The following is a 17,268-nucleotide window of genomic DNA, read 5'->3' on the forward strand; positions in this document are numbered from 1 at the left end:
GTATGTGATTTTATTTAGTATTATTTTGTGATTTGACGAGGAGAGAAAAAGTAAAAAAGATAAGAGTGAATTATGTTTGTAGGCTCTATACTTTTAGCGACGAACATTTGCGGGTCCTATACTTGCAAAATATCATTTGCGGTCCCCAAACTATACCACTTGCACGTTTTAGGTACTTTTTTTTCACTTTTTGGTCAAATTTTTGGTCAAAAATGCCCCCAAAAGCCTAAGAGCACCCACAACGCATCTTGTGGGTGTCTCTTATCTCGTCCCTTCGAGACGAGACGAACGCGGGACTCGTTGCAGCGTCCCGTCTCGTCACCATCCCGCCGAGACGCCCGTCCCACCGAGACGGATGGCGAGCAGTCGCGCCACGCGTGACGCCCACTCGACGGCCTGCGAGTGGGCTTCGTCACGCTGATGCAATAAATACATTTTTTTAAAAAATTCGAATTTAAAAAAAAATCAAACGGTAATATTACCGTTTTCGACCGTTTTTTCTTTTTTATTTTTTTATTTGTTTACTCTATAAATACTCATATTTCATCCTCATTACACACACAAACACACATCTATTCTTCCCAAATCATCTCCATTTCCTCTCTAATTTTCATCTAACCTCTCCAATTTTCATCACAAAATGTCCGGCGACGGAAACTCTGGCGGTGGCGGCTCCGGCGGGTTTGACAACAACGCGTTTGGTGACTGGGGGGCATGTACAATGTATTGAGTGGTTCGGGTTTCGGTTCGTCGACGCCGGCGGGGTACCAACCACCCCATTTTGATGTGGATGCATACGCTCGTCCCTCCGCCCCGAGGTATTCGCAGGGATTACCCGGATGAACCCACTCCGGAAGGAGGACGAGGCGGTGGAAGCTCCAGGGCATTCGACGTCGTGGAGGAAGAGGCGGAGGCGGCCGAGGAGGAGGATGTAGGTCGGCATCCGTACAGCCGCAAGGACACGATGGTTGTGTACAACGCCTGGATCAGCTTCTCGTACGATACCATCGTCGGGAATCAACAAACCCGGAAGTGCTTCTAGGAAAAGGTCAGGGAGGCCTACAACGAGATTAAGCCGAAGGGGTCCCCCCGCCGCACATTGAAGATGCTCCGCGCTCACTTTGACCGAGTCGACAGAGAGGTCAAAAAATTATGCGGCATCTACAAGACTGAAGCGGCTCATTACCAAAGCAGAGCCACGGGAGCCGACATTCTGAGATCGGCTTTGCGAGTCTATTTCGACGACACCGACAAAGAATTCAAACATATCGATGTTTGGGAGGTCGTCAAAGACGAGGCAAGGTGGCCCGGCGGTGTCCAGTCCAGCACGGGCTCGGCCTCGAAGCGCACGAAGCACACGACGGGTGGCCAATACTCGTCTAGTGGGGGCAGTTCAGGCAGCGCCGCACAAGAGGTTGCCTCGCAGGAGGTTGAGGGCACGGAGGACGATGCAGGGGGGGTCCTCCCGTGGGCGCTGTCGGCCGCAAGGGACCAAGGCGGCGAAGGCGGCTAGAGGGAGGAGGGGCCGAGGCGAATCAAGCCATGCGGACTCCCAAGGGCCGCCCTCCTCCTTAATGTCCATGTACTTCACCACCACGATGGCGGACACTTCCCGCATGACGCCTGCCCAATTTCAAGCCCATCATGCCGGCATTGTGTATCTGGCGGGACAACTTGGTATTCCGCCTCCACCGCCTCCGGGGGATGATTCGCCGGCGGAGTAGTTTTTATAATTTCTATAAAATTGTATTTTAAATTATGCCTTTTTTTATTTATTTTGCCACTAATTTAATTATGTATTTTTTTAGGATTTTAAGTTGTAATTTTTATTTTATTTATTGAAGTGTGTTTTTATTAATTGAATTTGTTGGAAATAAAAATAAAAAATGAAATTGAATGAATAGTTAAGGGATGAGATGGTTAAGAGACGGATAAGAGATGGAGGGTTGCAGGTTCTGTCTCTTAGTTAAGAGATTGAGTGAAAAATACAGTGGGGTCCATGAATAGTTAAGAGATGAGACGGTTAAGAGACGGATAAGAGACAGCGTTGCGGATGGACTAAAGGGCATTTTTGTACACTCACCCTCCAAAACTAAGTACTTATTTTGATATTTATGTCAGTTTGATTACTTTAACTATTGTTTGTGTTTTATTCGAATAATTTTTGTTTCAATTGATTATAGCGTGCAATGCTCATGTGCATAACTAGTAAAAACATACCCAATTTAATTTTTTTTCTAGTTTCTCTTCTTCAAAAATTTTCTAAATTTTAAAAATTATGTTTAACCTTTACAGATATTGTTCTGCATAAGAGTCAATGGTCATTATTGAATGATTGGAAAGAGCTGAATCTATGAGATTATAAGCTTACAGAGAATAAAAATGGTTTCCGAGAGCTTCAGGAAGAAGCAATCTAGTTGGCATAAAAAAGAAATAATAATGTAATACTTATTTTTTTAATTGCTACCACTCTATATTTTTGAAATATTAAATAATTTGTACTTAAAAGCAAAAAGCCACGATATTTTAAAAATTTCTGAATACTTTTAAAATGTGAACCTCGTTTTTTCTTATAGATCATCATCATTTTAATTGATTCATCGAGGGAATAGAATTGGCGCGAGGAAATAGAATAATTTTATTTTTAAGTTAAAACTTAAGATTAAAACCTATGCAAATTTTTTATACTATAGCCATTTCGGATAAAAATCATTACTCCCTCCGTCCCGCTTTAGGAGTCCCGATTGAGTTGGACACATGTTTTAAAAAAGTGTTTGAGTGTGTAATAAATAAAAGTTGTAGTGGATGTTGGGATCCACTTTTAATTGAGTGTGTAATAAATAAATGTTGTAGTGAATATTGTGATCTACTTTTAATTGAGTATATAATAAATAAATGTTGTAGTAGATGTTGAGACCCACTTTTAACACTTTTGTACTTACTTTGTAAGCATTTTTTATTAGTTTATCCCAGTCGGGACTCCAAAAGCGGGACACCCAAAATTGATCAACCGGGACTCCTAAAGCGGGACGAAGGGAGTATAAAATAAAAATCACATTTAAAATACCTAAATTAACATAAATATCAAAATAAGTACCTACTTTTGGAGAGTGAGTGTACAAAAATGCCTTTTAGGCTTCTGGGGGCATTTTTGTCCTAATATTTGATCAAAAAGTGAAAAAACACCTTCAACGTGCAAAGAGTATAGTCTGAGGACCGTAAATAATGTTTTGCATGTGTAGGGACCTAAAAAATAGAAATGATGTTATTTCACATTAAGCTAATTTTCTATAAATACAAAAACTATTGCTATCAGATTTCGAGTTTTAATTAAGTAAAGAAAATTGATGAGACTTGCATAAAAAATGAAATGTACTGTCAATTGAAAGTGTGATCGATTGGCCTCCCACGATATCAAACCTCCAAATTAATTTCAAAAGCAGACGCATATAAAATAAATTGAAATAATGAAATTCCATATGTATGATCTAATCAGATAAAAGTGATGTAGTACTAAACATAGACATAAAAAGAAATTGAAAATTTAATTTCTTGCAGTTCCATAGATAATCATCTAATCCAATGAAATAAACTGCTATTGAACATAGGAATATGAAGAAGCCAAATATTGGAAAGCTATATTCATATCATAAATATGAAAGGAAGTTTCAGTTTAATTTTGACTAATGCTCCAAAAAAGACTAAATGCTCATTTTGGTGTTTAACATATTGCGATTTTACGATTTTGGTCTAAAACATTATCTGTTGAATTTTTCGATCCCTCACAAATAAAAACGGGTCACATTTGGTCCGAATTTGAAGGAACTGTTAAATATTAACAGTCAACGAATTTTAATTACATTTAGACCGGATTAAGTTAATAAATATGTTATATTAATGTCTAATATTTAATTAACCCAACCACCCTCACCACCTCCGCCACGGCGTCCACCTTCCATATGTTGGAGAAAAGCAAATTGAAGGGATCGTCTGCGAACGACGAGAACCTGCGTTCCGGCGTCGCAGAGGATGGCCCTTGCTAACAGTCTGACCTATTAACTATCGGAGCACCATCTATCGTCGCCTTCCGGTGGAGCCTCGCCCAAACGTGGGGCTGGACATGGTCGTTCTTGTTCTTCCTGCTGCTTCTGCCGCCACCGCTCTTGTAGCTGAGCCAGCGAATCGTAGTCCGGCAACAGCGTTGAAACCTAAAAATCGGAGACGAAAAAGAAATCGCGAAATCTAAAACCCATCAATACGGAAGAGAATGAAAAAGCACAAAATTGGTTCCGCCCCGTCACCCTCGCCCTCCACTCCCTCTCTATGGTGCTCCTCCCCGCCACCATCTTCGCTGGTATCCTCTCTCCGCCGCCGCTGAGATCCGCAACAAGCGCCGGCGCTCCCGCTCCCTCACCACCCCCTTTGAGTGGCTCCTCTGCTTACCCCTCGGCACGCACCCCTCCGGCCGCATCTTCTGGTCCTATATCTACTACCTCTCACGTTTCCTCCACGCGCTCCGGACCTTCATCACCATCTTCCAATACAGTCGGCCTCTCATTCTTCAACCTCTTTAACTAATCCTCATATTAATGTCCTTTCTCTAGCTTGAATTCTCCCAATTCTTCCAGAGATCTTCCAATACCGTCGTCACCGTCTCATCCCTTAGCCTCACCCCCTCCTTACATAATCTCCCTCACCACCTCCACCACGGTGTCCACCTTCCTCGCCTCGCTCAACTTAGCAATCAATCCCCCGTAGCTGTCGCAATCGGGGACGCATCCCGCCCTCCCCATCCCTTTCAACACCTCCACTGCTTCCCAAATTGACCGATTTTCAAAAGAGTCAGAAATAGGTAATTGCAGGTGCCGCAATCGGGGGTGTATCCGATCAATTTCATCTCCGACAAAATTAGCGAAGACGACGCCTTCCGGTGTTGCCGCAGCCACGATTTGAGAGGAGGAGGTGGAACTGCGGCGGGGGAGGCAGCTGTAGCGGAGGGTGCCTGGACGACGGCGAGGGTGAGGGCGAGGGGGAGGTGGTCGATGGAGGGATCGAGGGTGAGGGAGAGGGAGAGGAGGCGAGACGACGAGAGAAGGACATGAGATAGAGATAGAAAGAGGGATGAGGGGGACCGAAGGTGATGGTACGACGGAGCTTGGCGGCGGAGATGCTAGGGGTATATTTTTATTTATAATATAAAATTTTTTTATTTATAATAATTATTATCATTTTTGAATTAATTAAAAATGATTAATCGGGTCAAAAAATCGGGTAAATCCACGTTGACTGTTACTATTTAACAGTTCCGTCAAATTCGGACCAAATATGACCCGTTTTTATTTGTAAGAGACCGAATAATTCAAAAGATAATGTTTTGGACCAAAATCGTAAAATCGCAATATGTTAAGGAGTAATATGTTAATGATAAAAAGAAGACGCATATCAAATAAATTGAAATAATGAAATTCCATATGTATGATCTAATCAAATAAAAGTGATGTAGTACTAAACATAGACATAAAAAGAAATTGAAAATTTAATTTCTTGCAGTTCTAATCCAATGAAATAAACTGCTACTGAACATAGGAATATGAAGCAGCCAAATATTGGAAAGCTATGTTTATATCATAAATATCAAAGGATGTTTCAGTTTAATTTTGACTAATGTTCCAAAAAAATCAAATCTTTATATAAGTCTTGAATATCTTTTCTTCTCCATTTAATTCTCTTATTAAAATTAAAGGACCCTTTCCCCTCTCTCTCTCACTCTCTCCTCCCATTGTCCTTTCTCCATTTTGTACTGCTGAGCTACGTGGAGGAAAATGGCTTCTGCAGCAAAAAATTCACAATGTGATAGGTGAATTCACACGTGAATGCAGTCTCGATTATGATGATGGTGGCCGCTGTTCTCGAACCAGTTTCAACAGCCAAACCGCAAACCCCCAAAACACAGCAAGAACATTCTAGAAGACCGCCATTGTTGGAGCCGGACAAAGGTTACGCCAATGGAGTTGCAAATAATCAAAGGAAACCAAAATCAAGAGTCGTTTCATCTAGATACATGTCCCCTTCAACTTCGACTTCCACATCAAATTCATCCTCACTTTCCTCCTCTTCTTCTTCCAATGCGAGAAGGTACCCTTCCCCTTTAATTTCACGAAGCTCGACGCCGGCGCCGAATGCCCCCAAAAGGTCTGTTTCCGTCGACCGGCGGAGGTCGGCAGCGGCAACGCCTCTAATGCCCGATCTCGTTTCAAGGAGTGGAAATGCTGCTGAATTGTCAGCTGCTCGCGTGACTTCTACCCGGAGTTTGTCGGTATCGTTTCAAGGAGAAGCCTTTTCGCTTCCCATTAGTAAAACTAAGGCGGCAGCGCCGTCGCCTAATGCGAGGAAATTGACGCCGGAGAGGAGAAGGGGTGGCACTCCGTTGAGAGGGGGAGGAGACCAGGTGGAGAATTCTAAGCTTTCTGATCACAATCGCTGGCCTGCCAGGAATCGGGGAGGTAATCTGTTGTCACCGAGTTTGGATTGCCGTGGCGGCGGTGGTGATCGGAGTAAGTTGGTGGGATCTGCGAATGGAATCCGAACTCTGCAGCAATTGATTAATGATGGGATTAGGGCTTCTCTTGATAGAAGGTTGAGTCTTGATTTGGGGAATTCTGACCTAATAAAGGCAGCTCCTGATGGGAATTCAGTTAGTAATGGAGTCTCATTGCCTTGTGATCTCACTGCATCTGATTCAGACAGTGTTTCCTCAGACAGTACTTCGGGAGTTCAAGAATTCGGTGGGGGAGTCAATGGCTGGAATGGGCCTCGCGGGATAGCCGGTTCGGCTAGGTTTTGGCAGGAAACGAATAGCCGGCTGAGGAGGCTGCAGGATCCAGGTTCACCTCTGTCAATGAGTCCTACCTCTAAACTGATGGTGCCACCAAATTTGAGAAGGAGTTCTAGTGATGGTCATGGTCTTTCGATGTCATCCCCTGCTCGTGGCGCGTCCCCTGCTCGCGGTGGTATAAGACCTGCCTCTCCGAGCAAGCTCATGACGCCTGTTAGGTCATCTCCATCTCCATCTCGGGGCCACAGTCTATCTCGGATAAAAAATGCTGTTAGCACCATTAATAACAATTTCACCGAGTCACCTTCAGTCCTTAGTTTTGCTGTTGATGTCCGGAGGGGCAAAGTAGGGGAAAATCGGATTTTTGATGCTCACTTGTTAAGACTCTTGTACAACCGGAACCTGCAGTGGCGCTTTGTAAATGCAACAACTGAGGCGGTTATGTTGGCGCAGAAACACAGTGCAGGGGTGAGGATGTTTTGGTGTTAATGTTTGAGCATACAAATATGGTTTTTTGTTGTTGCATTGAATCATGTTTGAAATTGTTGTGAGATAGATATGTTCTTGTGATGGGCTTAAGTGCTTCGCCTCTTTCTCGTTTCATTTTGATTTATTTCATGTTTATGGTCTACCTTGAGAAATCGACTAATAAGAAAATGAATACAGATCTGTTGATGAGTATAAGAATATGACGTTTTGGGATTTGTCAAGCTGACATGCATGTTAGTTGTGTTGAAACTAGAGCATGTTTTCCGTTAATATGGCAATGTCGTCATCTTGGATTTAGCTTCATTTCCTATTTTCTTGTGTTGAAGGTGTAGTGTACCAATGTAAGAGGCTACAAGCTTGGGTATCATGGTCTTAAATAATCGACCAATTACTATCCATCTCTGATGATGCCTTTTACCACATATGGCATTGCAGTGCTAGTTTAGATGCAGAACATATATGGCATAATTTTATGTATCTTATTATGGTCAGAGACTCAGATAGAATTCATCGACACTTCGATTCATTCAGTTATTCTAATTATCCATATTGAGGTTTGCGAAAATGGGTAGATGATAATTCACTGTACATTTGGGGAGGCCTTCTGAAAATAGAAAAACAATATATGGAATGAGAATCCTTGTTTCAGAATATTGGTTGATCTAGTATTTATTTCAGTCAGAAGTTGTACTTACTAGATCATCGTTTTTTTTCTCTTTCCTCGTGTCCTTCATATACTTTTACCTTTAAGCAATGGCTTCAACAGATTTGTGCATAGATATGAAGATGCTTATCATCTATGATGCAGTTTCTGCTATCTTCAAGAATTCTTCTGCGACAGTTCAGGAGTTCTCTCCCTTCTCTCTTTTTAAACCTAGTTCTTGCCTAATATTCACACCCTTGATTGTTACGTTAGCAAAAGAAACTCGTTTTTTTTTTGCCAATTGTTAAGCTTTAGTTTGTGTTGATGTTCATGCATGAGTTGCTACCCAACCCTTTGTTATCGTCTTGTGGTATGATAATCTACTAACATCCAGAACACTTTTGGCAAGGCTGTTACACTACTTTATAATCTTTCCTCGTAAAATTTCATGATTTTATTCCTTCATTTGTACCAGAAAAATCTGTGGAACGCCTGGATAGCAATCTCTGACCTACGTGATACTGTCACCATAAAAAGTCATAAACTGCAGTTGCTGAGGCAAAAGTTGAGATTAGCTTCTATTCTCAAAGGACAAGTAAGCTTTATCTCATAGTATTTCTCAATTGATAATAGCTGACTAGATCACTAAGAAATAAATTTCTCAATTATTAAGTTCATTGGTAGCCTGACTAAATATCTTCTGCAATTATATATCTCGACCTCGATATCATTCTGTCACCAATTCCAAGTTTTACTTTGAACTAACTTCTGAATTCCGAATGGTGATGAAGTTAGTTGTAAATGCTGGGCTTTGAAACTAGACAACTTTTAGTCTATAGTACTTGTAAAATTTGATTAGCTATAATTGTTCAATTTATCATTTTTTAAAATCTCGTTTGGATGATGTATTCTCCTGCTTGTGCAAGTAAAACGCCTTAGTTTCGATGCCTCTAATGTCTCCTGAATGTATTTTCTTTGTAGATGCCCTTTTTAGAGGATTGGGCTTGTATGGAAGGAGACCACTCAGATTCTCTGCTTGGAGCTATCGAAGCCTTAAAGGCTAGCACACTTCGCCTTCCAGTCGTTGGAGGAGCTACTGTATGTGTCTTGCAATGCTTTCAATTCTTTCGATAATTTTGAATAAAGTTAACAACGTTTTCGATCATGACAGGCCAATGTTCTAGGCTTGAAGGATGCAATAGGTTCGGCTTTTGATGTTATGCACGGAATGGCATCATCAATATCTTTACTTCTGCCAGTGGTAATCTCATTGCTGCTCTTTCCCTCTTCACATCATTGACTAAAAATGCTCAAATTTTATGGTCATGAGCAAGAAGCAGTCGCCTAATCCATGTGAATTTAGATGAAAAATTACACGTTTCATGGCTGAAAGTTAGTTGTTAATTGTTTACAGGTTGAGGAAGTAAACACTTTAGTGACAGAAATGGCACAAGTGGCTGCCAAAGAGCAAGCTTTACTCGAAAGATGCACAGATCTGATCTCCTCGTTAGCAGCCATGCAGGTAGTTCCCCTCCTCTCTTGCCTACCCGATAATTTTTGTCAACGACTATTTACGTCTCCTCCTACGAATCAATCAGGTACGAGACACTAGTTTGAGAACACATGTAATACAGCATAACTTTGTACGATCAGCTTAACAAAGAGAAGTAGAACTGATTGCACTCGACAATATTCAACTCTAGATGCTAACACCATACACTACCTTCAGACCTCGTGGAGGCAGCCGTGATTATGTGATAAGAAACGGAGAAAATTCCCCTCCAGGTATCCGATATTACAGGAAACGGGGTCTTTTATCCTCTACTTAGCCTATCTTTTTAGTTTTTATTTACCTACTTTATTCTCTAGAGGAAACTATGTATATATGTAATATTCTTACTGTTTTTTTGTTAATCTTAGATTTTGTCTGACTGCTATTTTACACGAAGGGCATTGCAGAATCTGAACCTAGGAGCTTTTTGTTTAAGATTATGGTTGTTTTAGTGTTTTTCGTGTTATATTTATATGGGAAAATTGTGTAAAAGGGATGAACTTAATGGGTTATGATCAATTGAGATTTTTTAGCCTAATTGAGAATTGAGATGCATTATCAGCCACTCATTTTTATTAAATGAGTGGTCCAGAATTTGTCATATGGAAAATATTTTTAGATTAATTAATTATGAAAGGGCAGAATGGTAATTTCATGGTAATTTGCCAATCTCGCCAGCTCCTTGTGCGATTTTGTCGGAGTAATCACGTAAGGCGGCGGAGTTCTAAATCCAGATCCGATCTCCGCGGCGGCGGCGTTTTTGGCGGTGCTCGTGATTCTGAAGTGGCTGATGCTGCTCCTCTTCCTCCTCCTACTGGGGCTCTCCTCTTCCAAATCCTTGGCGGAGGATTTGGAGGATTTCTTCTTCTTCTTCTCTTCTTCTTCTTCAATGGTTGGATGAAGAGAGAGTTTAAGAAGCTGGCGAGGCGGCCGCCGGGGGAGCTCGGCTGCTTGAATGTTTTACTCTGATCTTTGATCGGTTGCTTTTGATATGTGATTTGGTGAGGTCATCCACAATAGGAATAGCCCAGCAATAGCTCAGTCATAGCCTAGCCACAAACTCCTCCTGCAACATCATCAACACTAAAAATCCTGTATAGTTGACATAAATAACGTTTGTTGTTGACATCGTAGTTGATATCGCGCGAAAATTGTGAATGAGTGACTGAAAATGCATCTTAGTTCTCAATTAGGCTCAAAAATCTCAACCCCTGAACTTAATTTATTTTTGTAATTCATTACACTGCTCTTTTAAAAATTAAATGACACCACAAGAAAGAAATGAAAAATAATAAATAAAAACTTTAATGCGCGATATCAATGTCGTTGTGAGGTCTACTGTTTCAGTTAATCCACTAATATTGGGCCGGGGCCTGCTGCAGAAAAAAATATGTAGAAAAAAAAAAGAGAATCTTGATGCATATTTTCTCCAGTAAAAGTAAAATAAAATAGAAATGAATTAGAGATAAATATTATAACACCCCGAATATTTCTACCCTTTTTATTACGTTTTTAAAAGGACCGTCGTTTGTGCAATTAAAAATTTTTGACCTTTATTTATTTGTCGAGAGAAGTATTTTACTTTTTGAACCAAACAATTATTTTTTCCTAGCCAATTGTTAGGAGCTAAAATACATTTTTGATTCTTTCTTTGGAGCCCAATTTTGAAGAAGTCCAATCAAGATTTTAAAAGGCTGAGATTTTCTTCCACTGAAATCTGATACAAAGAAATCTGCGACGACAGTGCTGAAAAATAGGAACAAATCTCCTCCTTATCAAACCCCAAAACACAGCTGTAGTATTTATAGGCACAACTATAATAATCGAGAGAAAGGAGGGGAAGAAAGGAGTTGCTCTGCAAAAATCAAATACTATTATATATGTACAAAAATCAGTCCGCGTTCCTTTTCCGATCAGCGATGGAGTCTCGCGGCGGCGTGATTTCGGGTGGAGCAAGGCAGCGGCGTGAGTGGATACCAGCACCGGCACTGAAGCCACCGTGATTTCGACGGAGACAGAAGGAGGAGTTGAGGGGGACGACGGTGCAGGCATCGGGTGCGAACTGCAGCGCTGCACTGAGCAGCAGCGGCGATGCGACGTCGACTGCACTGTGACAGCAACGACGCTGCGTTCTGACCGACGGAGGAGCTGCGAACTAAGGGAGAGACGGCGATTTGATGGTAGAAGGAGAGAAAGACGAGAGGAATAGGGGACGGCAGTGGCGGCGACAGCTGCTGGGCGCCGGCAACGGAGGCAGCGACGGCGATGTTTTCCGCCGAGATGGTTGGGATTCTGATTTTGGAACAGCTACTGACGGTTACTAAGAATTTCCTGAGAGAGCGAGAGAGATAGCCGGTGGCGGCGCTGAATCATAGTGAGGAATCTGAGAGTTTTGCAATTTGAGATTTTTTAATTGAGATGAAAGGAGAGAGAGACGGACCGACTAGAATGGTGGAAGAGAGGCAATTTTTTTAGGTGTTGTTTGGGCCACACTTTTAAAAATTAGAAGTTGGGCCAAAGAAATAAAGGAAATAGTGTATTGAAATTGGGCCAGTAGCTAGGAGCTTCACGGATTGAATTAAAGTCGAAGAAATTGTGATAGTAGCTAGTAGTTGGGCCAGTAGATAGGAGCTTCACGGATTAGAAGTTGGGCCAGTAGCTAGTAGCCAAACTTTTAAAAATTAGAAGTTGGGCCAAAGAAATTGTGATAGAGTCGGCTGACCTTATGATTAACGTATGAGGATTTTAGAATTTTCTAAGTAATGTCGAAGAGTAAGATCTAATATCACAAGGATACATGCATTATTTTAATTAAATGTTTTGTTCTCTAAAGTCTAATTTTTGCATATTATGTTCTTCCATAAAAAGGGTGAATTTTTGCAAGCTATTTGAAAACAAAACGGCGGAAAGACGAGTTGAGGATTTAAGAGAACGAGGTGGGCTTTCTTTTTAAATATGGGCAATGCCCTAAGTATATTTTTATGTGAAAATGATATGAATATTTGTCATGCCGTGTTTTGTTTTATTCTATGGAACCTGTCTGATGTGGCTTTTGCCATCAATGGATAATCGAATTCGGGTCTTACTAGGGAGTGAGTCCCTACTCATGCTAGTGTACACCAATGGGGATCGTGAGCCGCCTTTTGGGTCGGCCGGTCTAGTGACTTGGAATGTGGTCACATTCCTTTTCATCAATGGTTCAGATATGGTAGATAGCTATTGGAAAATTGTTGATCAACCGAATTTTACGATGGAAATGATTTTAGTGTCTTGGGTATTTTCAAAGTTAAAACCCCGAGGTCACTCAATGGTGGCATGATAAATACTTTTTATAAAATGTTTTCGACATGAGTCCACTGAGTGCATCAAGTACTCAGCCCTGCATTTCTTTTTAAAAATGTGCAGGTTGAGCGTGACCGTTGAAGAAATTTAAGTGTTTAGAATGTGTCATGTCTTCACACGTGACATTATTCATTCTCTCAATTGCTTCCGCTGAGTAGTTGTCCTTCTTTTGAGTTCTTGTATCGCTAAGATAATATTCATTTTTGAGTTGTTGATTGTTGAGATACTCTGATTTTATTCGAGTTATTCTCATTTGTTTCGAGCTTTGGTCGAGTTGTGTTGTTTTCCCCTTCTTCCCCGCTTCTTTAATCCTCCCCTAGTCGCGATCAACTGTGTTTCCTATCCTTAGAAAATGCGGGTGTGACATATAAATTAGTGAAGAAGTAGAGATTTGAGAAATGAAGGATTTGCAGTGTTAACTTTTGATTGTTTTTGTGAAGCCTGAATTGGTTCCACTAGTTGACAACCACTTCATTGATTATTTTTTGTAGTACCACTTTCTTTGGCACAGAAAATTCTACAGTAATTTATTAGGAGTACTTTGTTTTGGATCACCATTTTTTTATTGATTAATTTCACTTGCTCTATTATCCACGTTCTAGTAGTGATGCTACTTTAATTTTCGTTTGGAGTAGAAGATGACGCATAATATGACTGATGAAGATATATATATATATATATATATATATATATAGGGTCCCGTTAGGTTGAGATTATTTAGCTAAATTGAGAAATGAGATGCAATATCAGCCACTAATCCACAAGATTAACTAAATGTTAATAGCTATCACATTATGTCAATACGGGGGTATAAGTGTCATTTCATTTCAATAGCCGGAATATCAAATGTCAACAGCTCGTATTAAAATGTCAACAACTAAAAAATAACACTTACAATTCATGTATCAATACCGAGAATATCAATGTCAACAACTCGTATTAAAATGTCAACAACTAAAAAATAACACTTACAATTCACATTTGAATACGGAGAATATCAAATGTCAACAACTCGTATTAAAATGTCAACAACTAAAAAATAACACTTACAATTCATGTATCAATACGGAGAATATCAATGTCAACAACTCGTATTAAAATGTCAACAACTAAAAAATAACACTTACAATTCACATTTGAATACGGAGAATATCAAATGTCAACTGTTAACATGGTGACCAAAACACCACCATGTGACAATCATGCAACTGATGAAGTTAAGGAGAAAAGAATGAGCTGCAATGTGATGGAGCCACGTGTATCAGTTCCTACATGGAAAGATGTATTGTTGAGTGGCATGCCATCATTGGTCAAGAGCTGAAGAATCTCCAGCATGTGAGAATGTAGAGGACCACACAACAATTCTGTTGGAGAGTATTGTCGTCTAGTTTCAGAGTGGTCAAACTTGGTTAGGCTATTAGGGTTTATAGCCAAGTTCTAGGACCTTCTTAACATCACATATAAATAGTGACAAAGTGTAATTGCACACACCACTTTTTCGAATTAAAAAAACACTTGCATTTGTTGCTTCTATCCTAAAGCAGTTATATTCTCCCTTAGCTTTTCAATGCTCATTATCTTTACTGCCATTTTCATTATGGTATCAGATCCTAGGCTCTGATCCTAGGCATATCTTCTTTGATTTCTTCTCTTTTTTTTTTTTCAATGGCTGACTCTGATAGTGATCAAGAGCACCATGATTTTTCACGAAGCCACAACTTTCCACAAAATACTCCAGTATCGATCAAACTCAATGAGGATAATTTCCTCATTTGGAAACAACATGTTCTTTCAGCTGTGAGAGGATACGGTCTTGAAGGATTTCTTACTGGAGAGAAGATCCCTCCTCCTCAAACCATTGTCTCCAGATCTACTTCTCAAGAAAGAGTAAATCCAGATTTCTCAGTCTGGTACATGCAGGACCAGCGAATAGCTCACTGGATCCAATCTTCTCTTTCAGAGAGTATTATGATCCTGGTTGTAGGCTTGAGCACTAGCCATGAAATATGGAGTGCATTGGAAACCAGCTTTGCACACCAATCTAAAGCAAAGGTGATGCAGTATAAGCTGCAGCTACAAACTGCTAGGAAAGAGTCTTTGTCCATGAGAGCCTATTTAAACAAAGTTAAAGGCTGTTGTGATTTGTTGGGAGCCGCGGGATGCAGAGTGAGTGAAGAGGATCACATCATGCATATCCTTGCAGGTCTCGGAAAAGACTACAACTCAGCTGTGGTTACTATCACTTCAAGAACAGAAGGATGGACTGTTAAGGATGTTTCAGCTCTTCTAACAAGCTATGAGCAAAGGTTGGATGATGTTGAGAAATCTAGTTCCATCAGTTCAGATGGCTCTCTTCCTACAGCTAATTTGATGCAGACAGCAAATCAGAGAACTGTTCCAAGCAACAACAACACTTTTAGAGTTGATGGCAACACTAATTACAGAAGTGATGGAGGAAGAAACTACAATTTCAGAGGTCGAGGTGGTAGATCAGGAGGAAGAGGAGGCAGATCTGGAAACAAAATCATCTGCCAGCTATGTCAGAAGCCAGGCCACAGTGCTGATAAATGTTGGCATCTACCAAGCTTTGTGCCAAATGGTCCTCAAATGAGAAATCAGAATCAAATGGGGCAAGGAGGACACCAGCTTAACCCCACTGCTAATGTTGTTCAAACCAGAGATCAGAATAATTATCATTCTGTTACATCCCAGCATGTTCCCTCAGAATATGGTGCCGATGCTTCTTCATCCTCATCTTGGTACCCAGATTCAGGTGCTACCAATCATATCTCAAATGATTTTGGCAATTTCAATTCAGCCTCTGAATACAATGGAGGTAAACTTCTTCATCTTGGTGATGGTAATGGCATTGGGATAAAGCATGTTGGTAATTCTGTTTTTAAATCAACCTCTGATCCTTCCTCTAGATCTTTATTTTTGCATAATCTGCTTCATGTCCCTCAAATATCCAAAAATCTCCTTAGTGTCTCCCAATTTGCTAAGGATAATGATGTCTATTTTGAATTTCATCCCACTTTTTGTTTTGTGAGGGATCAGGTAACCAAGGACATCATCCTCAAAGGCACCCTTGATCATGGTTTGTACCACTTCTTCTTGCACAAGTCAGCTCCTAACATCAAGACATCAAGATCTTTTGCTTCTACCTCTTCTCATAAGGATAAGAGCAGTGTCCCTGTCTCAAATCCAAAGTTATCAGTTCCAGCAACTCCTGCTGCATTTTCTTCTTCTAGTGCAGTTGTAGTTAGCCTAGACTTATGGCACAAACGCTTAGGCCATTGTGCTTTTGACACAGTAAAAAAGGCTTTGCTTCACTGTAATGTTCCTTTCAATTCAATAAAATCTGACGTTTTGTGCAAGTCCTGTTGTGTTGCTAAAGCCCACAGATTACCCTATGATCACTCATCTAGTGTGTATTCTGATCCCCTTGAACTTGTGCATAGTGATTTATGGGGTCCTTCACCTATCATCTCCAGAAATGGATTTAGATATTACATAACCTTCATTGATCACTATAGTCGTTTTACTTGGCTCTTTCTTCTCAAATCTAAAAGTGATGTTGAATCTGCATTCAAGAAGTTTAAATCTCTTGCTGAAAATCAATTCAATCATAAAATTAAGACATTGCAGAGTGATTGGGGTGGAGAGTTTCAAGGTCTTTCTTCGTTCTTACGGGAATCTGGTATAGCTCATAGAGTCTCTTGTCCCTATACTCCACAACAAAATGGTTTAGCTGAACGAAAGCATAGACATATCATTGAGATGGCTTTAGCTATGCTTTCTCAAGCTGGTTTAGCTACTAGATTCTGGGATGATGCAGTTGTTACTGCTTCTTTTCTTATCAATCGAATTCCAACACCTATCTTGAATAACATCTCTCCTTTTGAAAGGTTGTTGAAAGCTAAACCCAATTATCATGAACTCAGGCCATTTGGATGTCTGTGCTATCCTCTTACCAGGCCTTATAGCAAACACAAACTTGAACCCAGATCTTCTCCATCTACCTTTCTTGGGTACAGTTCAACTCACAAAGGCTACAAAGCTTTATTACCCTCTGGTAAACTAATCATTACCCGTGACATTGTGTTTGATGAATCTGTATTCCCTCATCTTCCGGCATCAGTGGTTACTTCATCTAATAGCACGGCTCGACCAGCTTACACCTCTCCTGTTCCTTCAGTTTTATCTAGTCCTGTTCAGCTTGACCATTTTCAGCATACTCCCTATCCCTCTCAGACTCCTAGCTCTTCTCCTATCCCTCAATCACCTCCTGCAATTTTCCCTCCTCCAATTAACTACACTCCAGCTTCAGCTTCTTCTCTTCAAAACCAATCTCATTCCTCTATATCATCTCCAGCAGCAAATGCACCTGCTGCTGACACTCCTGAT

General features: G+C 40.6%; 1 protein-coding gene and 1 pseudogene across 1 annotated transcript; both read left to right on the forward strand.

Annotated features, from left to right (window-relative positions):
• The first annotated feature begins 4,029 nt into the window (after window positions 1-4,029).
• On the forward strand, window positions 4,030-5,102 carry LOC121744663 (annotated as a pseudogene).
• Window positions 5,103-5,741: 639 nt separating this feature from the next.
• Window positions 5,742-9,954, forward strand: LOC121744165 (QWRF motif-containing protein 2-like). The gene is made up of 6 exons (XM_042137615.1): window positions 5,742-7,303; window positions 8,443-8,562; window positions 8,949-9,065; window positions 9,139-9,228; window positions 9,382-9,489; window positions 9,566-9,954. The coding sequence occupies exons 1-6, from the start codon at window positions 5,888-5,890 to the stop codon at window positions 9,623-9,625; spliced, it is 1,911 nt and encodes a 636-aa protein (XP_041993549.1). The 5' UTR covers window positions 5,742-5,887; the 3' UTR covers window positions 9,626-9,954.
• Window positions 9,955-17,268: the final 7,314 nt, after the last annotated feature.

Source organism: Salvia splendens, chromosome 8 (assembly GCF_004379255.2).
Source record: "Salvia splendens isolate huo1 chromosome 8, SspV2, whole genome shotgun sequence".
In the NCBI taxonomy this organism is placed as follows: domain Eukaryota; kingdom Viridiplantae; phylum Streptophyta; class Magnoliopsida; order Lamiales; family Lamiaceae; genus Salvia; species Salvia splendens.